Raw genomic sequence first — 23,272 nt, forward strand, 5'->3', positions numbered from 1 at the left:
TCAAACAGTGTCGGCTGTAGCTCAGTGGGTAGCACACTTGCCTCTGAGTGAGAAGGCTGTGGGTTCCAGTCCCAATCCAGGGACTTGAGCACAAAAATTTAGACTGATACTCCAGTGCAGTACTGAGGGAGTGTTGCACTGTCGGAGGTGCCGTCTTTCGGATTAGCCATTAAACTGATGTCCTGTCTGCTCTTTTGGGTGGACCTAAAAGATCCCATGGCACTATTTCGAAGAAGAGTAGGGGAGTTATCCCCAGTGTTCTCACCAATATTTATCCCTCAAACAACATAACAGATTATCTGGTCATTATCACATTGCTGTGCACAAATTGGCTGCTGTGTTTCTCACATAAGTGAGTACACTCAAAGTACTTCATAGGCTGTAAAGTGCTTTGAGATGTCTGGTTGTGAAAGATGCTATAGTCTTTTCTTTATGTACTTGTACTCTTCACTGACTCTTGAGCAATCTGCTGGCTAATATTAAATGACCATTCTTGCTTTTGTAGCAATCTTATTGGCTGCTGATAGTTTGTCACTGACTTGACTGTTGGGTTTGGCTCTGGATTAATGGTGGATGGAGGGTTGTAATTTGACTTTTCAGGTTGTCCAGCAATGCTCAGTAGTCTCTGGTGACAATTTATGTTGTAACAGCCATCAGTGGTTTTGAATGCTATGATCTGTGGAATAATGTGACTAAAATTGCTTTTGTCAATGGTTCTTAGTAACCACATTACTAACCAGGAGTGACCTCACAATGGCTGACACTATCCTCGGGGGAGGGCAGGTTTACAAAATTCCTTTCAAAAAATGTATTACTTGGGTTATAAATAGAATATAAATTGACATGGGAGATATCAACATTTTTGTTTGAAAATTAATAAAGCTATGCATCGCAAGCATGTGAACAATGAAGTAGCAGGAAATGCATTGCAGTATGTGTGTGTGCATATAACGTATAATGTCCTGAAACCGGAAACCTTGGGACCAAGGCTATTCCGGTTTCCAATTTTTTTAGGATTTCGGAGAAGAAATCACATGCCCCGAATCCGAAACCCCCCCGGATTGAGTTTCGGGTATTTCCGGATTTCGGAGAACAAATTCTTTATCCCGAATCCAGAAACCTCGGACGATTTTCGCGTATTTCCTGACTTCAGAGACAATCTGATGTCCTGAATCCGGAAACCCTTGGGCCGAGTTTTGGGAATTTCCGGATTTCGGAGCATTACGTCCAATGGCCCGAATCCAGCAACTTAGAGGCCGGGCCGCGCCGGTTGGCATATTTTTTTGGAATCATGTTTGGGAAAAGGTATGTACAGCTTAAAAATCCGGATTCCGGACAACGACTCTTGCAATCTGCACAATATCCGGTTTTCGGACAATTCCAGTTTTTAGAACTCTGGATTTTGGGTGTTCTATCTGTATATCCTTTTGGAGATCAACTAGTTGCAAACTGATCATATAAACTGAAACTACGAGCATTTTAGTAATATTGACAATGGTCTAAGTGGAGGAGAACCTTCATTCTTGTGACCAATATTGGAAGGGGAGCTCATTGTACTTCTACAAACGTTGAATGCAAAATTGATTGATTCAAATTATTGGATAATTTTTTTTCTGGTGTAAAAAAAAACTTAGAATTATCAGCAGTTTTTTTTTTAATAATCACTTTACCAACTGAAGAGCTGCATTTTTTTTTTGCAGACTGACCCATTGCCAGGACGCATCAAAGTAAATTTTGCCATTTCCAAAGAACTTCCCTTTGGAGATAAAGACACAAGATCTAAGGTGACACTATTAGAAGGTGACCATGTCAGGTTTAATATCTCCACTGATCGACGTGACAAATTGGAACGTGCTACAAATATTGAAATCCTGACCGATTCTTTTGAATTGACTGGAGAATCCAGAGAAATGGTAAGCTGATCACACCTTTTTAGACTTCAAACAACTGGGTTTAATGCAAGTAACCTGTTCAGATGTGACTAGATATTGATAGCCTTGAGAGCTAGAAGTAGTTTCAGATGGGGAGGTAAGGCAGTAACAGAGATGACAAGAGACGTGGAGTTGGGAGCAAGAGTATAGATTATGATTCAGTATATCTAGGATAATTTTGTTAAAAACTAATTGCCAATGATGCCTAAAGATCAGTGAAAGCATCTGCATTAGGATTTCTAAATCCCTTTTTTTCTGCAGACTTACAGATTCTCTTTTGTCTCTGTAGGGTGTGATTGCAGCCATGAGAGATGGTTTTGGTTTCATTAAATGTGTAGATCGCGATGCTCGAATGTTCTTCCACTTTAGTGAGATCATGGATAGTCTCCAGCTCCACATCTCAGATGAAGTTGAGTTCACAGTTGTCCCTGTAAGTGGTTCAATTTATATATTGGATGCTTTTATTAAAATGTGTCTAAATACTGATTGGCAGCTTTTCCAATGACTTGAGTTGATAAATGGACCATACACTGGGTCTCTGATCCCTGGTTCATTGCTCTCACCTGAGGTTGTGGTAAAGACACTACATTTGGCCTCTGTAGTCAACATTGTGTCTACAAATTGATTAATTTTATATAGCACTTCACATCCAGTGGGGTTAGCTTAGCTGCAGTTGCTTTAGGTGAACTGTCCTATTGTATACAGTAAAATCCCAGAAACCATAATTTAGATGTATAATTCTTGGCTTAATTTTGATGTTGGTCGGTGAAGGAATATTGGCTGTGGTACATGTAGAATAGTGCTGTAGGGTCTTTTGTATCCATCCGACTCAGTAGACAGGGCCTTAATTTAGCCTCTGACAATGCCGTACTCCCTCAGTATTGCATTACCTCCTGAAGTGTCAAGCTATCTTGTGCTCAATCCTGGAGTGGGACTTGAACCCATGACTTACTGCCCCAGAGGTGAGTGCTGCCAACTGAGCCAAGCTGATGGTTGATTTTAGATGTGAAAAGTTACCACTTGTGTGAGGTATCCAAAAGAGACAGTTACCCAGGGAACTGTTCAGAAGGAAATGGGGCAGGGGAGGTGGGGATAGAAAAGCAAAATAAACAAAGTAATTGAAAGCTTGAAATATCAGACTTCATGACAAGTTATTTGATACCCACTGTTGGGTTAATAATTCAGTTTATTTCATGTGTTTGGTACAGATACAACGTCCGGAATCCTCGGGACCGAATCAGTGCTGGATTTTGGATTTTGCCAGATTTCGGATCTCGCCGCTCACCGAAATATCCTGTTTTTGGATAATTCCGGTTTTCAGAGTTCCGTATTCAGGACGTTGCACCTGTAAATGTAAACGTTACAAAAGAAAATCTCATGGTGACCCAGGGTCAAGTGACAGCATTACTTCAAGATTCTTGTATGCAGTTTAAAGTGTGTTTTGCTGTTGATGTACAGAGTATGAATCCTTTGAACATTTTCTGCGGTGAATTCAGATCACTAAATGGAGTGGAAGAAACGCTCATCAAGGAAAGGAAGATTGGAGGCTAGGTTGCTTCATGCACACTTGGCCTCCTCCCAGCAAAGCATCTTTGGGGTAGATACGGTCGTCTTGCTCTAGGGAATAGTGCATGGGGTGCTGGAGATGAATGAGAATTCTCCCTCCTTCACACCCTTCCACAGTGGTTTCAACTAGCAGTCAAATTTTAATTTTATGGAACACAATACTGGTGCATAATTTTTCTGTTTCTAGAGGAGAATGACTCCCACTTCCAGTCATGTGCAGAGTAGATACAGAAGATGCACATTTTAAAACCAATTTTCTAATCTTCACAAGATGGCTGATCTTCAAAATGTTGTTCATAAAATTTGGATATTTTTCCTACAATGTCAAAACATTGAATTTTTAGTATCTTTCCCAATATAAATCATACAAGAGTCATGGCAAGTCTCTTTTTTTCTTGGCAGTCTATATATTGGGTATTAGCTTTATTAATCTGTAATTAAAATTGTTTTTTTTTCTTCTAAAGGATGTACTTTCAGCCCAGAGGAACCATGCAATTCGTATTAAAAAACTTCCAAAAGGGACTGTGTCCTTTCACACGCAATCTGAGCAGCGTTACTTTGGGATGGTGGACAAAGAAGCTACTGGTTCAATATCTAAATCCACCAGCCCAGCCAAGGGTAAAGAAAAGGTAATCTGACTTGGAGCAATGTAATGTAGACACTGCAGATGACTGTTACTACTTAAAGAAAAATTTGAGAAACTTATTGGAGACTCTTTCCAAACACTTATCCTTGGGCTAATGAACCTTTGGAATTTGGCTGTCTTTAAAAACTGTAGCTTGGGATGTTGGATATGTAATTTTGAGATGCCCTTTTGTAATTCAATGCCATAATATATTTAATTTTGTAGAGAAAATTGCTAACTTATTTATCTGAACTGATTGCAATATGATTATGTGGCTGCTTTAGAAATGTTAACCAAGATGTTGGAAAAATCTCTGGAGTGACGTAGGGTTCTATCTCTAGTTACCCTGATCAAAGAATGGAATAGAAAAGGTTGAGATGACCAATGTTCCCTTTTATTTTGGCCCATGTGGCCTCTTTAATGAACTGCACGGACCATTCAAAATTCCGCGCATATGCAGCTTTTCTATTGCAAGCCGGTCACCTGTAGCGTGGGACCTCTAGAGCACTTCGTGGTCATGCAGCTCAGAGAACATTGGAGGTGACCTAATTGAGTTTTTCAAGATGATGATGATGGATATATAGAGAATGGCTGTTCCCTCTGACGAGTGGATCAATAACCAAAGGTCATAGATTTAACATCATTGGCAAAAGATCTGCAAGGGGCGATTAGAAGAAAATGGTCACGGAGTTGTCGGGATCTGGAATGCTCTACCTGAAAAGGTGGTGAAAGTTGATTCCATAAAGGGAGTTGGACAGATACTTGATGAGGAACTTGCAAGGTTACGGATAAAAAGCAGCGTGAGGGACTAAGCACGACCAGCCAAATGGCCTTCATCTATGTTATGGAATTCTCTGCCCCAGAGAGCTGTGGAGGCTGGATCACTGAATATATTTAAGGCGGTGATAAGACAGATATTTGAGCGATAAGGGAGTAAAGGATTATGGGGAGCGGGCAAGGAAGTGGAGCTGAGTCCATGATCTTATTGAATGGCGGAGCAGGCTCAGGGGGCAAATTGCCTACTCCTGCTCCTTTTTCTTATGTTAAGTTTCTGTGATTCTATGAAAGATGTTAAATGTGCTGTCTTAGAATTGCTCACTTTCTGAGTAGGGTCTGCATGCCATGATACTGATATCTTCCAAACTCTGCACTAATGGGAAGTTGGAAAAGAGTTAGCAGTTCAGTTCCCTAGTGGAAGGTATGGCGATTGTTGGCTGACATCTATTGGAAATCTTGCTTGTAGGTCCACAAGAATGGCTGACTTTAGAAATAACATTCACATTTAAATTAGATGAGGCACATTGTGAGGCAGAGTATCGGGAACTTTATCATGTTTCTGGATTGAGAAAGTAGAAGTGTCTTGACTTGATCACAAAATTCAGGCTTTATCCCCTATCGACACTAGCAGTTTAAACTGGGAAAGTGGTTATGACTAGTGTAAAATGCCTTTAGGACAAAACAAATTTGCTGACAAATGATCTATGGGTTTTAATAAATTACAAGCCTCCAAACTAATTCCTGATGTGGCATCCTTTTGAGGGCAGCTATTTTCTGATATTTTTGTTCTCCCCAAATATAAAGTATGTAGGTTGACATCTCTAGCACACTGCCATCATAATAATGTGCCTTGGATGGGCTGCTAAAGAATAGCAGTTTTTAGTCTGATGTGTATATGTATAGACTGGGCAAACCAAATATGCAGTAATAGTGTGGAGGACAAATTCATGGAATGTATACAAGATGGTTTTCTAGATCAGTATATTGAGGAACCAACCAGGAAACAGGCTATTTTAGATCTAGTATTGTGCAATGAGAAAGAGTTAATTAATAACCTTTTAGGAAGAGTGACCATAATGCGATAGAATTTTATATTGTGTTTGAAAGTGATTTTAGTTAAATCCAAAATTAGGCTCTTAAATCTAAACAAAGCAAACTATGTAGGTATGAGGGGTGAGGTTGGCTAAGGTAGATTGGGAAATGACATTAAAAGGTATGACAGTAGACAAGCAATGGCTAGCATTTAAAGAATGCATAATTTACAACAAACATGCATCCCTTTAAGGCACAAAAACCACATCGGTAAAGTGGTGCAACCGTGGCTAACGAGAAGTTAAAGATGGTATTAGATCAAAGGAAGAGGCTTATAATGTTGCCAAAAAGAGCAGTAAGCCTGAGGATTGGGAAGATTTTAGCATTCAGAAAATGAGGACCAAGAAATTGATTGAGAAAATAGAATAAGAGTAAACTAGCGAGAGACATAAAAACAGACGGTAAAAGCTTCTATTGGAATGTAAAAAGGAAAAGATGAGCAAAAGTAAATTTGGGTCCCTTGCAGGTTGAGAAAGGAGAAATTATAATGGAGAATAAAGAAATGGCAGAGAAATTAAACACATACTTTGTGTCTGTCTTCACGGAAGAAAACACAAAAAAAACCTCCCGGAAATAGTGGAGACCCAGGGCTCTAGTGAGAATGAGGAACTGAAAGAAATTAGTATGAGGTTTTTTTTTTTTGAAAAAGGACTGGAGAAATTAATGGGACTGAAAGCTGATAAATCCCCTGGACCTGATGTCCTACATCCTAGAGTTTTGAAAGAGGTGGCTATAGAAATAGTGGATTGGTTGTGATATCCCAAAATTCCATAGATTGTAGAACGGACCCTACAGATTGGAAGGTAGCAAATGTAACCCCACTGCCATCAGCAGCAGGTCGGGGCCATAAAAGGAGTGGCGAGCGACCCGGGAGCAGTGTGGAGGCATACCACTTCAGGGAGCAGCGCGAGCTGGTGCAGGAGGGCGACAGCAGTGAAGAGTGACGACATCAAGCTCCAGGTCGGTGATTGGAGCGTGGGCAGATACAGCAGAAGCGGCGAGATTGGAGTGAAGGAGTGCGAGAGATTGTAGAGCGATGTGATCGGGGCCCAGAAGAGGCGAGGGCCCAGGGGCAGCACAGGCCAGCCCACACTGCGATATGTGTGTGCACTTAAGTCCATGCAGCAGAGCTGGTCTCCAGTTATCTTTGGTAATCCTTGCCACTGGACCTAGCTCTGTCGAGTCCGTGTGGTGACTGGTGTGCAACGGCCACCACACGTTTATTAAAAAAAAATCCACGCACAGGCATTTTCCATCCTTGATGTAGTTCGGGTCCTTTGAAATACCTGTGAACTCATCCTTTTTTTGGGCGTGGAAGCATGTCATTCTCGTTTCGAGGGACCGCCTATGATAACTATTTAACAAAGGAGGGAGAAAGAAAACTGGGAACTACAGACCAGCCAGCCTGACATCAGTTATAGGGAAAATGCTGGAATCTATCGTTTAAGGACATAGTAACAGGGCACTTAGAAAATAATAGGATTGAGCAGATTCAATGTAGGTTTATGAAAGGGAAAATCGTGTTTGACAATTCTGTTTTTATTGAGGTTGTAACTAGTAGAATAGATGAGGGGTGGATGTGGTGTATTTGAATTTTCAGAAGGCATTCAATGAGGTGCCACACGAGGTTATTAAACAAAATTAGGGCTCATGGGATTGGGGGTATTATACTAGCATGGATTGAGGATTGGTTAACGGACAGAAAACAGAGTAGGAATAAATGGGTTATTTTTGGATTGCAGGCTGTAACTAGTGGGGCACCGCAAGGATCAGTGCTTGGGCCCCAGCTATTCACAATCAATGATTTGGATGAGGGGAATAAATGTAATGTATACAAGTTTGCTGATGATACAAAGCTAGGTGGGAATGTAAGTTGTGAGGAGGATGCAAAAAGACTTCATGATGTAGACAGGCTAAGTGAATAGGCAAGAACATGGCAAATGGAATATAATGTGGAGAATGTGAAGTTTATAACTTTAGGAAAAATAAAAAGGCAGTGTTTTTTTTAAATGGAGAGATTGGGAAATGTTGGTGTTTAGAGGGACCTGGGTGTCCTTGTACATGAATCACAAAGTTAACATGCAGGTACTGCAAAGAATTAAGAAAGCAAATGGTATGATGTACTCAAATCCTCTTGTAATAAAGGCCAAGAGTAAAGATGTCTTATTGCAATTATATAGGAGCCGAATGGCCTACTCTTGCTCCGAATTCTTATCTTTTATTTTGTGTGTAATTCTGTTTTTAGTCTGTAAGCTGGATTGCAACTATCCCATTTTTTTTTTTTGTTCGGTGATCAGTAAAATGATAGAAAACCTTGTTGGGTAGGAATAATTGTAAATGCAATAATAGTCTGATTCTAATGTGGTTATCTGAATCTTCAAAATTTGCATTTGTCGTGCTGATTTTGTTTAAAGTTGACTAATTTGGGAGGTGTAAATTTACATAATTTTTAATAAACTGTTTTGGTTCTGCACCACACACTATTCCGTTGCTGAGTCTACTATTACTATGCTATAATTTGGTGGCAATGAAGTGTTCGCAGACTGACTTTGCTTTTCAACCTACTTTTCTTAAGCATCTTTACTTTGGGCACTTCCACAACTGAGATGGGAATAGAAACATAGAAAATAGGTGCAGGAGTAGGCCATTCGGCCCTTCTAGCCTGCACCGCCATTCAATGAGTTCATGGCTGAACATGCAACTTCAGTACCCCATTCCTGCTTTCTCACCATACCCCTTGATTCCCCTAGTAGTAAGGACTCCATCTAACTCCTTTTTGAATATATTTAGTAAATTGGCCTCAACAACTTTCTGTGGTAGAGAATTCCACAGGTTCACCACTCTCTGGGTGAAGAGATTCCTCCTCATCTCGGTCCTAAATGGCTTACCCCTTATCCTTAGACTGTGTCCCCTGGTTCTGGACTTCCCCAACATTGGGAACATTCTTCCTGCATCTAACCTGTCTAAACCCCGTCAGAATTTTAACGTTTCTATGAGGTCCCCTCTCATTCTTCTGAACTCCAGTGAATACAAGCCCAGTTGATCCAGTCTTTCTTGATAGGTCAGTCCCTCCATCCTGGGAATCAGTCTGGTGAACCTTCGCTGCACTCCCTCAATAGCAAGAATGTCCTTCCTCAGGTTAGGAGACCAAAAATGTACACAATACTCCAGGTGTGGCCTCACCAAGGCCCTGTACAACTGTAGCAACACCTCCCTGCCCCTGTACTCAAATCCCCTCGCTATGAAGGCCAACATGCCATTTGCTTTCTTAACCGCCTGCTGTACCTGCATGCCAACCTTCAATGACTGATTTACCATGACACCCAGGTCTCGTTGCACCTCCCCTTTTCCTAATCTGTCACCATTCAGATAATAGTCTGTCTCTGTTTTTACCACCAAAGTGGATAACCTCACATTTATCCACATTATACTTCATCTGCCATGCATTTGCCCACTCACCTAACCTATCCAAGTCGCTCTGCAGCCTCATAGTGTGAGCTGCGAGGAGGATGCTGTCACCCAACTTAGTGTCATCCGCAAATTTGGAGATACTACATTTAATCCCCTCGTCTAAATCATTAATATCAGTGTAAACAGCTGGGGCCCCAGCACAGAACCTTGCGGTACCCCACTAGTCATTTTGAAAAGTCCCCATTTACTCCTACTCTTTGCTTCCTGTCTGACACCAGTTCTCAATCCATGTCAGCACACTACCCCCAATCCCATGTGCTTTAACTTTGCACATTAATCTCTTCTGTGGGACCTTGTCGAAAGCCTTCTGAAAGTCCAAATATACCACATCAACTGGTTCTCCCTTGTCCACTCTACTGGAAACATCCTCAAAAAATTCATGAAGATTTGTCAAGCATGATTTCCCTTTCACAAATCCATGCTGACTTGGACCTATCATATCACCTCTTTCCAAATGCACTGCTATGACATCCTTAATAATTGATTCCATCATTTTACCCACTACCGATGTCAGGCTGACCGGTCTATAATTCCCTGTTGTATCTCTCCCTCCTTTTTTAAAAAGTGGGGTTACATTGGCTACCCTCCACTCCATAGGAACTGATCCAGAGTCAATGGAATGTTGGAAAATGACTGTCAATGCATCCACTATTTCCAAGGCCACCTCCTTAAGTACTCTGGGATGCAGTCCATCAGGCCCCGGGGATTTATCGGCCTTCAATCTCATCAATTTCCCCAACACAATTTCCCGACTAATAAGGATTTCCCTCAGTTCCTCCTCCTTACTAGACCCTCCGACCCCTTTTATATCCGAAAGGTTGTTTGTGTCCTCCTTAGTGAATACCGGACCAAAGTACTTGTTCAATTGGTCCGCCATTTCTTTGTTCCCCGTTATGACTTCCCCTGATTCTGACTGCAGGGGACCTACGTTTGTCTTTACTAACCTTTTTCTCTTTACATATCTATAGAAACTTTTGCAATCCGTCTTAATGTTCCCTGCAAGCTTCTTCTCGTACTCCACTTTCCCTGCCCTAATCAAACCCTTTGTCCTCCCCTGCTGAGTTCTAAATTTCTCCCAGTCTCTGGGTTCGCTGCTATTTCTGGCCAATTTGTATGCCACTTCCTTGGCTTTAATACTATCCCTGATTTCCCTTGATAGCCACGGTTGAGCCACCTTCCCTTTTTTATTTTTACGCCAGACAGGAATGTACAATTGTTGTAGTTCATCCATGCGGTCTCTAAATGTCTGCCATTGCCCATCCACAGTCAACCCCTTCAGTATCATTCGCCAATCTATCCTAGCCAATTCACGATACACACTGGTCAATTGGTCAATCAAGTCTACACCAGTGTTCCCTCCACTAGTGATCTAATCCTCCTCTCCTCGTTCCCCATATCCTTTCCATGGTGCAGAATTCTACATTCTAATCACTAGTGGAACAATTAACTCTGGCCCTGGGTGTAATCTACCTTTTCAGCATTCTCTCCTTTCATAGCAGCGCATTTGGAAAGAGGTGACATGATGGGCCCAAGTTTCCACAGGATAAAAAACGGGCGCCCCTCCGAGCTGGCGCCCGTTTTTCGCGCCAAAAACGCGCTATTCTCGAGCGCTTTGCAGCTCCTTGTCTGTTTTGCGCGGCGCCCAGGGGGGCGGAGCCTACACTCGCGCCGATTTTGTAAGTGGGAGGGGCGGGTACTATTTAAATTAGTTTTTGCCTGCCGGCAGCGCTGCGCGTGCGCGTTGAAGCGTTCGCGCATGCTCAGTGTAGGAAAAAACACTGGCACTCGGCCATTTTTGTAGTTCTTTGTAGCTGTTTAATTTTTGAACATTTTTTAATAAAATCACATTGCCATTAGCACTGAGGCTTCCCTTCTCACTGTCTCCTTCCCCTCCCTCCCCTCCGCGACAACAAACGGCTGTCTCCTTCCCCTCCCTCCCCTCCGCGGCAACAAGCCGCTGTCTCCTTCCCCTCCCTCCCCTGCGCGGCAACAAGCCGCTGTCTCCTTTCCCTCCCTCCCCTCCCTCCACGGCAACAAGCCGCTGTCTCCTTCTCCCTCCCCTGCGCGGCAACAAGCCGCTGTCTCCTTCCCCTGCGCGACAACAAGCCGCTGTCTCCTCCCCCTCCCTCCCCTGCGCGGCAACAAGCCGCTGTCTCCTTCCCCCTCCCTCCCCTGCGCGGCAACAAGCCGCTGTCTCCTTCCCCCTCCCTCCCCTGCGCGGCAACAAGCCGCTGTCTCCTTCCCCCTCCCTCCCCTGCGCGGCAACAAGCCGCTGTCTCCTTCCCCCTCCCTCCCCTGCGCGGCAACAAGCCGCTGTCTCCTTCCCCTCCCTCCCCTGCGCGGCAACAAGCCGCTGTCTCCTTCGAACGATGGCTGAAGCACTTTCACACAGGTAGGAAGATGGTTTATTTAATCTTTTCTTTGCTTATAAATGTTTATTCAGGTTGGATTTATTTGTATAATATTTGTAGAAGTATAAATAAGGATTGATTGTAGAATTTAATGAGTTCCCTTCTCCCCCCCCACTCCCCCACCTCGTTCTGGACGCCTAATTTGTAACCTGCGCCTGATTTTTTAATGTGTAAAACAGGTTTTTTCAGTTCTACAAAAATCTTCACTTGCTCCATTCTACTTTAGTTTGGAGTACGTTTTCACTGTGGAAACTTTGAAATCAGGCGTCAGTGGCTGGACACGCCCCCTTTTGAAGAAAAAATTCTGTTCTAAAGTAGAACTGTTCTACCTCACTAGAACTGCAGAAAAAAAATTGTGGAGAATTGCGATTTCTAAGATAGTCCGTTCTCCACCAGTTGCTCCTAAAAATCAGGTGGAAACTTGGGCCCGATGGGTCCAAGTCAGCATGGATTTGTGATAGGGAAATCATGCTTGACAAATCTTCTGGAATTTTTTGAGGATGTTTCCAGTAGAGTGGACAAGGGAGAACCAGTTGGTGGTATATTTGGACTTTCAGAAGGCTTTCGACAAGGTCCCACAGAAGAGATTAATGTGCAAAGTTAAAGCACATGGGATTGGGGGTAGTGTGCTGACATGGATTGAGAACTGGTTGTCAGATAGGAAGCAAAGAGTAGGAGTAAATGGATACTTTTCAGAATGGCAGGCAGTGACTAGTGGGGTGCCGCAAGGTTCTGTGCTGGGGCCCCAGCTGTTTACATTGTACATTAACGATTTGGACGAGGGGATTAAATGTAGTATCTCCAAATTTGTGGATGACACTAAGTTGGGTGGCAGTGTGAGCTGCGAGGAGGATGCTATGAGGCTGCAGAGTGACTTGGATAGGTTAGGTGAGTGGGCAAATGCATGGCAGATGAAGTATAATGTGGATAAATGTGAGGTTATCCACTTTGGTGGTAAAAACAGAGACAGACTATTATCTGAAAGGTGACAGATTAGGAAAAGGGGAGGTGCAACGAGACCTGGGTATCATGGTACATCAGTCATTGAAGGTTGGCTTGCAGGTACAGCAGGCGGTTAAGAAAGCAAATGGCATGTTGGCCTTCATAGCGAGGGGATTTGAGTACAGGGGCAGGGAGGTGTTGCTACAGTTGTACAGGGCCTTGGTGAGGCCACACCTGGAGTATTGTGTACAGTTTTGGTCTCCTAACTTGAGGAAGGACATTCTTGCTATTGAGGGAGTGCAGCGAAGGTTCACCAGACTGATTCCTGGGATGGCGGGACTGACATATCAAGAAAGACTGGATCACCTGGGCTTGTATTCACTGGAGTTCAGAAGAATGAGAGGGGATCTCATAGAAACGTTTAAAATTCTGATGGGTTTAGACAGGTTAGATGCAGGAAGAATAATCCCAATGTTGGGGAAGTCCAGAACCAGGGGTCACAGTCTAAGGATAAGGGGTAAGCCATTTAGGACCGAGATGAGGAGAAACTTCTTCACCCAGAGAGTGGTGAACCTGTGGAATTCTCTACCACAGGAAGTTGTTGAGGCCAATTCACTAAATATATTCAAAAAGGAGTTAGATGGATTCCTTACTACTAGGGGATCAAGGGGTATGGCGAGAAAGCAGGAATGGGGTTCTGAAGTTGCATGTTCAGCCATGAACTCATTGAATGGCGGTGCAGGCTCTAAGGGCCGAATGGCCTACTCCTGCACCTATTTTCTATGTTTCTATGTCTGCTTTGACTGTCATGCTTGGCCTTTTGAAGATACACTGATTCTGATCAAAACAGAAAATGTTGGAAATACTCAGCACGTCAGACAGCATCTGTGGAGAGAAAAAAGGTAACGTCTCAAGCCGATGACCCTTCATCAGATGATTCTGATCATTTGGTTCTGACTTCAAAATCAGGATAGTGGGAATCACTGGAGTAAATTGGTATGCAGTAAGTGGAGTGCTTTGGTAGACTAAGGTGTTCAATGCATTTATTTTTAAAATGAGCAGGTGTGTTATAAATCTAGAAATCCCTCCATGGACATAGCTACAACAACTGACAAAGGCATGGGTTCAGGAATATGGTAGGGGGGACCTAATTGAAAGATTTGGCTTAGTGTGAGGGTGGGATGCAGCAGAGGCGACTGAACGGTATCAATCTTAGTGATGTAGATCTCCATGAGAGCTGTTCAATTTTTTTTTGTCTCTTCCAACTGCATTTAATGTTTTCTTGCTGCATCCTCTAGCTGAACCGTGTGTACACAGTCTCTTGCAGGCTCCTATCACTACTGCCTTAAGCCACTGGGCGATGCACAGGGATACCCTGGGATTGCCAACTATTATACCCAATAGGTAAAACTCCTGGCCTCTGCTCAACACCACACTGGAAATGAGTGTATGTAATCATGGTTGTAATGTTCTGCCTGCCACTCCCTGATGTAGTTTCGCATATATTATTGTGCTATGACATTACGCTGCCCTACATTTACTTATTCTGAGAGTGTAGATGAAAGTGTTTATAATCAACATTGCAAACCTATTTGTTCAGACATATGACTAAGTAAATGTGTGTCTCTGAATATTGAAGTTGGGGATGGAAGAAGGAAAAGAGAGGTGCTATGGAGCTCATGCCATAATGTCCTAGTTATGGGCCCAAGTTTCCACATGATTTGCGCCTGATTTTTAGGAGCAACTGGTGGAGAACGGACTATCTTAGAAATCGCAATTCTCCACTTTTTTTTCTGCAGTTCTAGTCAGTTAGAACAGTTTCACTTTGGAACAGAATGGGGAGAGAGGGAAGTCATTAAATTCTGTAATAAATCCTTATTTATACTTATACAAATATTATACAAATAAATCCAACCTGAATAAAAATTTATAAGAAAAGATTAAATAAACCATCTTCCTACCTGTGTGAAAGTGCTTCAGCCAGGGAGAATGCTGCAGGAAGTCTCAAGTTGAGGCAGCTGTTCGTTCCCGTGGGAGTGGGGGGAAGGAGGCAGCCGTTCGTTCCCGCGGGGGGCGGAAGGAAGCCGTTCGTTCCCATGGGGGGGGGGGGGAAGGAGGCAGCTGTTCGTTCCTGTGGGGGGGGGAGAGGAGGAGGAAGCCGTTCCCGACGGCGGTGGGGTGGGGGTGGAGGAAAACGGCTGCCTCAACTTTGAGGCTTCCTGTAGCCTTCTCACTGCTGCAAGAAGCCTCAGTGCTGATGGCAATGTGCTTTTATTAAAAAATGTTCAAAAATTAAACAGCTACAAAGAACTAAAAAATGGCCGAGTGCCAATGTTTCCTTCACACTGCGCGTGCGCGAACGCTCCCAACGTGCACGCACAGCGTTGCCGGCAGGAAAAAAAATAATTTAAATGGTACCCGCCCCCTCCCACTTACAAAATCGGCGTGAGTGGTAGGCTCCGCCCCCCTGGGCACCGCGCCAAGCAGACATGGAGCTGCAGGGCGCTCCAGAATCGCGCGTTTTTTTTCGGCGTGAAAAACGGGCGCCCAGCTCGGAGGGGCGCCCGTTTTTTATCGTGTGGAAACTTGGGCCCTTATCAGTGTAGGTTGTTGCTCTCGTGATTAGTGTCATTTTTAATGTCATCCTTTCCCCTCAAATACTTGGTTCTGTCCGTTCTACCAGTTGACTTTCTCTTGACGCTCCAGCTTTTCTCTGCCTTGGACTGATTGGGTTGAGGCTAGAAGTCATGGAGCTGAATTATTTTGGGGTGTGGGGGTGGGAAAGCAGGTTAAGCTTCTGGAAAAAGATTTTGATCTTGAAATTTCTATTAAGTTTGTGGCTTAAATTAAATTCAGAGATGGGTTTTTAAGATAGCGGACAAGTTTTTAAGGAATTTCCGTGAGCTTTGAGGTCCTGTGGACATGAAGGGGGGAGCTAGCTTTTATCAAAAGCATTTTGTTAACATTTCTCGGCTGAAACCCGTATAAATTTATTTAATGAGCAAAAGTCTTGGTCCTTTTCCCCTTACCCAATTTGAATGCTTTTTACAATAAGAGACAAATTTCCTCATTTCTTTTTTTCCCCCACCCAATCAAAGAAATCGCTGATGCTGAAGGTAAAAGTTGGCAATATAGTCATAGCTGGTACTTTATAACCTGTTGAGTCCTGGACAAGTTTGAGTAATCCTGTGTGCTCACTAGCAAAAAAGCTGATGTTCAAAAGCTGGAGGTGCGAAACATGATAAATGTGCTGGTATTCATTTGGCCAGCATCTTGGATAGTCATTGGTTAACATCTTGTGGATATAATGCTGTTTTTGTGTATTGTGCACTGTATTGGCATTTTTGAATTGGATCTCTTGATTTGTACTTTACCAACTGTGACCTTGCCCTGAAAAGGTGCCTTATTTTCTTTCCCATCTAGTCTTTCTACTTTGGCTTTATTAAAATTCTCCTTTTTCTTTTCTTGTGTTATCGTTGCTTGTTCAGAAAAAAGGAAAGGTATGGGAATCCTTTCAAATCCCGTTTATCACCATTAGTAAGGTGCATGTTGCTTTTCATTGGGTACATTTAGGTTGTGGTTCTTTGGCTGCTTTGATGCAAGTGGCAAATGGAGTTTTGGCATGGTTTGACAGGTATGATTTAATATTTGTGGTGAGGTTAGTTGAATCCTCCTGCGAAAACCCTAAATTCTTGTATTGAATGGGCATTTTCAGATTTCTAAATAAATTGTAGGAACTAGTTATTGGCTCAAATGAGTTTCTCACTTGGCTTATCCCAAGTACATGTGATACTTGTAGATTGCATTCTGCCTATCTAATTTTAATGAACTTTATAGAAACGTGCCTTAACTTTCTTAATTTCTACATAACCTAGAATTGGCTTGTGCAAGGTGAAACTGGAGACAAATGATCTGCCAAACACCTAGTTCATATTATTCACAGGATGAATAGTTTTGTTGCATTAAATTGAGTCCAGAAAAGCTGTTTTCCTCAAAGGCACAAAAAACTGAAATTAGGTGAATATGGTCATAAATTCTATTTTACTTGGGTTTGCAGTAGAATTCCTAGCTATGTTATCTCAATGTGGACTTGGATAACACATGGCCAAAGTTAATGTCCAGTGTATTATTTAAGCTGGGCCAGTCGTAACATGTTGTGCTATTGACATTCTTCTGAATTGGCTTCCATGCCTGAGACAGGAAGCACCAACTATCCTGCAGTTTGCCAGTTTGACTGGCTTTTGCTGTCTTTTCAGTGCAGATATGGCAGTCTAAATTATAACTGAGATAGCTAGCCATTTGACCCAGGACTGCTTCAATGATCTTGTCATTCCAACATGCATGCTAACTTAGCTCTTTGTAGAATCAACTTGTTCAAGATTCCAATTCTGCACATGTAAATAGGCAGAAGCAAATAAGTGTAAATCATGAGCCTTAAATTTAACAGCTGGCAGGGTCTGATCCCAGTATTGGTTTTCCTTGGCATTGTCACTTTGCTGTTTTTGAATTGACATTGTGATTTTATATAAATGGTGGATGGAAATCAGCAAAGCTTTAGTGCTGAGTCTCTGGTTAATCCTGTTGCCTCTTGAAGGTGTAGCATATTGTGTAGTTAGCAAGATTGCTTTACATTTAACAGTGCTCTTTCTATAAGGCAAGGTCAACATAGATTTGAGGTAACATGATTAGATATTTCCATTTGGATTATTGAGCCATCCAGATATGCAACTTGTGATGGCGAAATTGAAATTTGATACTGAAGTTTTTCTGGGGTATATTTATAGCGCATTTATATACAGTAGCTTAGTAATGTATCAATTTGTTTGTGGGGGGGTTGTACTGACTTGTATAATAAGTACATCACGTGAAATTTAGCAGTAGTGGTATATATTTCCAGCAACTGCGACCTGCATGAATTTGGTTCACTGTGGTGGCAGTACCTTTCAGTTTTGTTTGTTGAGGATCATGTGGGGCATCACACCCTGTACAGCTAGCTGTATATGGTATCACTAATAGGGTGCAGTGATAGCAATTTCAGTATTGCTAGATGCTTAAAATTTAATATCTGCCTCTTCGTGTAATTACTAAAGATTTACCCTGAAATAATGGAATGTACCTTTTTGTGATTCACTAATAGCATGAAGTACAGTATAGCAGAAATGTAGAATGTTTGCATTTCATTCAGAACTACTGTTGAGTGCTTTCTCTGCATGGTTGGTGTCCAATCGCAGAAAATGTGTTAAGATTGTGTGTAGTGATATCAAGATTTGAATGTGTCCTAATTCCTTTTAAATTTTAAGCAATGTGGTATAGTGCATGGTGCACTACATTAAACCTGATAGGAAGGCACGTGCATGCACAATTGTGGCATTACAAGTTTATCAAAAGCAGGAACCCAACACACATTTTCTAAATGGTACAAAGCTGGGAACTGTGGTGGAGCAGAGCGATTTTAGGGGTCCAGGTATAGAAGTCACTGAAAGATAGTGGACAAGTAAGGCTAATGGAATGTTAGCCTTTATCTCGGAAACTGGAACATGAAGGGGTGGAAGCTCTGCTGAAACCCCATTTAGAGTACTGCATTCGGTTCTGTGTACTGCACCTCAGGAAGGATATATTGGCCTTGGAGGGGTTGCAGTGCAAATCCACAAGACTAATACTAGGGCTAAAAGGGTTAAATTATGAGGACTAAATGTATTCCCTTGTGTAAAAGATCATGAGGTGATCTAATTGAGGTGAAGATAATTAAAGGAGTTGAAAAACAATTTCCTCTGGTGGTGGGGTCCAGGACAAGGGAGCACTTAAAATTAGAGCTAGGCCATTCAGGGGCCCTTCACAGGGAAGTAGAAAACTGGAACACCTCTCTCCTGCATTCCCCCCCCCACTCCCGGCCCATTAACTTGATGTTAAAGGCAAGGTGTGGAGAAAAGCTATGAGGAAAGAACACTGGCAATATAGATGGCAAAAGTAGGCAAGCCACAATTAAAAGGATACCTGAGGGAAGTGAAAATTAAAAGGGAACATTAGAACAAAGTTATAAATTAAAAGACTGTGAAAAAGTAAATAGAAAAGTGGTCAAACAAGAGAAATAAGACTAAAAGGGGAACACTCTAATTAATTAGTCTAAGATTGAGGCTATGGTCTATTTACATTTTGGAATGTTTATGAACAAGAAAGCAAGACTTATGAGCTATTAACTGTCTGCTAATCAGTAAATTCAAAGGAAAGGTTTTGGCAAAATGCTGTAAATTACAAGAGTAGGCTAAAGTGAGGGGATCATGAATAGCATTAGACTTGGCAAAGCAGTCACCACAGGTCGCTGAAATGATCGGACTAATGTGAGACCTTTAGAGCGAGCCGTCGGGGTGGAGGTAGAAACCATTACAACCAGCGTTAGGGTGGCCATGATAGAGCGACCAGGGCTGAAAGAAAAAGAAAGACTTGCATTTTTATAGCACTTTTCACAAACCCAGGACGTTCCAAAGCGCTTTACAGCCAATGAAGTGTAGTCACTGTTATAATGTAGGAAATGTGCGCAGCAACCTTCCACAAACAGCAATGTGGTAATGACTAGATAATCTGTTTTAGGTATTGGTTATGGGGTCTATATTAGCCACGACACTGGAGAGAATTCCCCTGCTCTTCTACGGAATAGTGCCATGGGATCTTTTACGTTCATCTGAGAGCAGACGAGGCTTCGGTTTAATGTCTCATTCGAAAGACGGCACCTCCGACAGTACAGTACTCCTTCAGCATTGCACTGGAGTGTCAGCCTAGTTTTTTGTGTTCAAATCTTAAATGCACTCCAGCATTGCAGATGTTCAATAAGGTTTCTGAAGAAATGGTAGTTGGAAAACCAGAGAGGACATCCTGGACTATGATGATGGTAGGTCAAATTATTGTAGTTAATGGGGATTCTTTGCTCAGGAAAATGGATAGCAATGTGTGGCATAAAGAAAATGTCTTCATGCTGGCGATCTGTCTACCTGGAGCGAGATTATATTGAACGGTTACATGGAATACTGAAGGGGATATATAGCAGTAAACAACAGGGAGAAAATGCAGGGGCATGAAATGTGACAAAAGAAGATTTCCTCAACTCAACAATAGGGATACAAAATAACGTTCTCTGATATACTCCTGGTTTTTGGAAATGGAAAAAAGTTGTGGATATAAACGAGTACTAGCAAAATAACTATCCTGCCTTCACAAATAACTGGAATAAACCAATTCAAAATCAAAATCTAACTGATGCTGGAAGCAGCATCTGTGAAGCGAGAAACCGAGTTAACGTTTCAGGTCGATGACCATTTGTCAGACCAGACAGCTAAACCAAGTAGGATTCAAAAATAAAGGGCAAATTTTATGATAGTATCAAAGTTGTTCACACAATTGTCAACACCTTTCAGATAGAGTAGTGAAGACACAAATCCTGGTAACATGTAAGAAAGTTATATTTTGCAGTGTGGGAGGGAAATGTTGGTCTTTCTGAATGGAACATAGAATTATAGAATAGCACAGCACAGGAGGAGCCATTCCGCCCATTGAGTCTGTGCTGGCTCTTTCGAAGAGCAGTCCAGTTAGTCCCACTCGCCTGCTCTTTACCATATCCCTCCAAGTATTTATCCAATTCTCTTTAGAAGGCTGCTATTGAATCTGTTTCCACCACCCTATCAGGCAGTGCACTATAAATCCTGACCACTTGTTGCATAAAGTTTTTCCTCGTGTCTCCTCTGGTTCTTTTTGCCAATCGCCTTTAAATCTCTGCCCTTTGGTTACGATCTTCAGCCATTGGAAACAGTTTCTCTTTATTTATTCTCTCTCTCTATCTCTCTCTCTCTATCTCTCTCTCTCTATCTCTCCTCTCTATCTCTCTCTCTCTCTGAGATATAGGGACAGCAGTAGGTGATTCAGCCCCTCGAGTCTTTTTCGGATAAATGAGCTAATAAGTCAAATGATCTTCCTCTTATTCTTGTGATTGTAAAATCTCCATGTTCATCCAGTGTTCAACACTTGACTACATAGAATTTACAGTACAGAAGCAGGTCATTCATCCCAACTGGTCTATGCCGGTGTTTATGCTCCACACGAGCCTTCTCCCACCCTACTTCATCTAACCGTATCAGCATATCCCTTTTCCTTTTTCCCTCATACTTCTCTAACTTCCCCTTAAATGTATCTATGCTATTCACCGATCACTGGGGAAATTGTAAGTGAGCACCACTTACAATATGGTAATGTTTTCAACAAGAGGAAATGTATTAAATATTGGGAAGTGTTATTTTGGTGGGGGAATGATATTTACAGAATCTTTTTTTGAAATGCGACATGTTTGATACTGGAAAAAACTTTGCATGTTAGTTTAATAACTTCGAATTAAAAATATATGAATGTGGATTTTTTTTTTACACATTGCTTTTGATGAGCATAATTGAATTTTTTAGGAACCAGAGAATCCTACAATGAAGACAATTTTGCAAACTCTGGTCCAGTTAACATGGGTTGTGGCAAGGAGTGGCTTCCACTGTTGCTGACCTTGTCCTATTTTGTCGTTCTTTAGGATGCAGAAGAAGGACTCATTGCATATGAGGAAACTGGTATAAGAATGACTGTGCCATATCATATAAAAGACCTGGAAGGGTGTGCAATTCCACAGCTTGGTGATAAGGTAAACTTCTTTATGAATCGTAAAATCTTACCAGTACAATTTTTCAATTGCTACTTAAGTTAAAATGTCGATCTCTGTTAAATGATTAAAGCCATGATTACATTTTGAGCTACAACCAGCCCAAAATGTAGTAGCGATCCACAATTTGGGTTTCTATTGTAGCTAAATATTTCTGAAGATTTGTCAATGCCTCTTATTGCGGTACTTCGATTGTAGAATGTGTACGCTGTAGGTTATAGTAACCACACGAAGATAGTACACTTGCCTTCTTCTCTAAGGTACCTAATTTCAGTTTCTTCATTAATAGAAAAATACTAGCCCATCTCCTGTGAAGTCGAGCCGAAGTACAGTATTCCACTCCAGCATGGTTGGAGGGCTGAGGGATAACTGGACTAATGCAGGGAAAGTGGTGTGGAGGGGGTGACTGAGAAACAAATGATCATGAGTTGCTAGATGGAAAAAAAAACTCCTATTTCATCTTTGTCCTCTTCATAGTTGTATCATATAACAATAATAGGGTCGTTTACTAATTATAGCAATCGAGCTCTCAATTATTCTACAACAGACCCTATTTCTAGTGATGGTTGATGGGTAACTTGTGCAGGGCACCGTGAGAACTCCTGCCCTCCCAATAGTGCTATAGGATCTTTTGCATAAGAACATAAATAGGAGCAGGAGTAGGCCATACGGCCCTTTGAGCCTGCTCCGCCATTTAATACGATCATGGCTGATCCGATCATGGATTTGGGTCCACTTCCCTGCCTGCTCCCCCTAACCCCTTATTCCCCTATCAGTTAAGAAACTGTATCTCTGTCTTCAATTTATTTAATGATTCAGCTTCCACAGCTCTCTGAGGCAGCGAATTCCACAGAGCCACAACCCTCAGAAATTCCACCTCATCTCAGTTTTAAATGGGTGGCCCCTTATTCTAAGATTATGCCCCCGAGTTCGAGTCTCCACTATCAGTGGAAACATGGTATTCTAGGGTAGCCTCACCAATACCCTGTATAACTGTTGCAAGACTTCCCTGATTTTATACTCCATCCGCTTTGCAATAAAGGCCAAGATTGCATTGGCCTTCCTGATCACTTGCTGTACCTGCATACTAACCTTTTTGTGTTTCATGCACCAGAACCCCAGGTCCCGTTGTACTGCAGCACTTTGCAATTTTTCTCCATTTAAATAATAACTTGCTCTTCAATTTTTTTCTGCCAAAGTGCATAACCTCACACTTTCCAACATTATCCTCCATCTGCCAAATTTTTGCCCACATACTTAGCCTGTCTTATGTCCTTTTGCAGGTTTTTTGTGTCCTCCTCGCACATTGCTTTTCCTCTCATCTTTGTATCGTCACCAAACTTTGCCACGTTACACTCTGTCCCTTCATCCAAGTCATTAATATAGATTGTAAATAGTTGGGGTCCCAGCACTGATCCTTGTGGCACCCTACTAGTTACTGATTTGCCAACCCAAGAATGAACCATTTATCCCGACTCTCTGGTTTCTGTTAGCCAATCCTCTATCTATGCTAATATATTACCCCCAACCCCGTGAACTTTTATCTTGTGCAGTAACCTTTTGTGGCACCTTGTCAAATGCCTTATGGAAGTCTAAGTACACCGCATCCACTGGTTTCCCTTTATCCACCTTGTTTGTTACATCCTCAAAGAATTCCAGCAAATTTGTCAAACATGACTTCCCCTTCATAAATCCATGCTAACTCTGCCTGACTGAATTATGCTTTTCCAAATGTTCCTGCTACTGCTTCTTTAATAATAGACTCCAACAT

General features: G+C 42.1%; 1 protein-coding gene across 5 annotated transcripts in view; it reads left to right on the forward strand.

The window, feature by feature from the left end:
• The window catches only part of csde1 (cold shock domain containing E1, RNA-binding), a 147,755-nt gene that overhangs the window by 87,845 nt on the left and 36,638 nt on the right, over nucleotides 1-23,272 (forward strand). For 4 of the 5 annotated variants that reach the window (XM_070858801.1, XM_070858803.1, XM_070858804.1 and 1 more), the window contains 4 exons: nucleotides 1,701-1,913; nucleotides 2,221-2,361; nucleotides 3,962-4,126; nucleotides 21,376-21,483. In XM_070858801.1, coding sequence (XP_070714902.1) covers nucleotides 1,701-1,913; nucleotides 2,221-2,361; nucleotides 3,962-4,126; nucleotides 21,376-21,483 — 627 coding nt within the window. The remainder of the gene's footprint in view (nucleotides 1-1,700; nucleotides 1,914-2,220; nucleotides 2,362-3,961; nucleotides 4,127-21,375; nucleotides 21,484-23,272) is intronic. The other variant, XM_070858805.1, reaches the window with a different exon arrangement.

Source organism: Pristiophorus japonicus, chromosome 17 (assembly GCF_044704955.1).
Source record: "Pristiophorus japonicus isolate sPriJap1 chromosome 17, sPriJap1.hap1, whole genome shotgun sequence".
Classification (NCBI taxonomy): Eukaryota; Metazoa; Chordata; class Chondrichthyes; family Pristiophoridae; genus Pristiophorus; species Pristiophorus japonicus.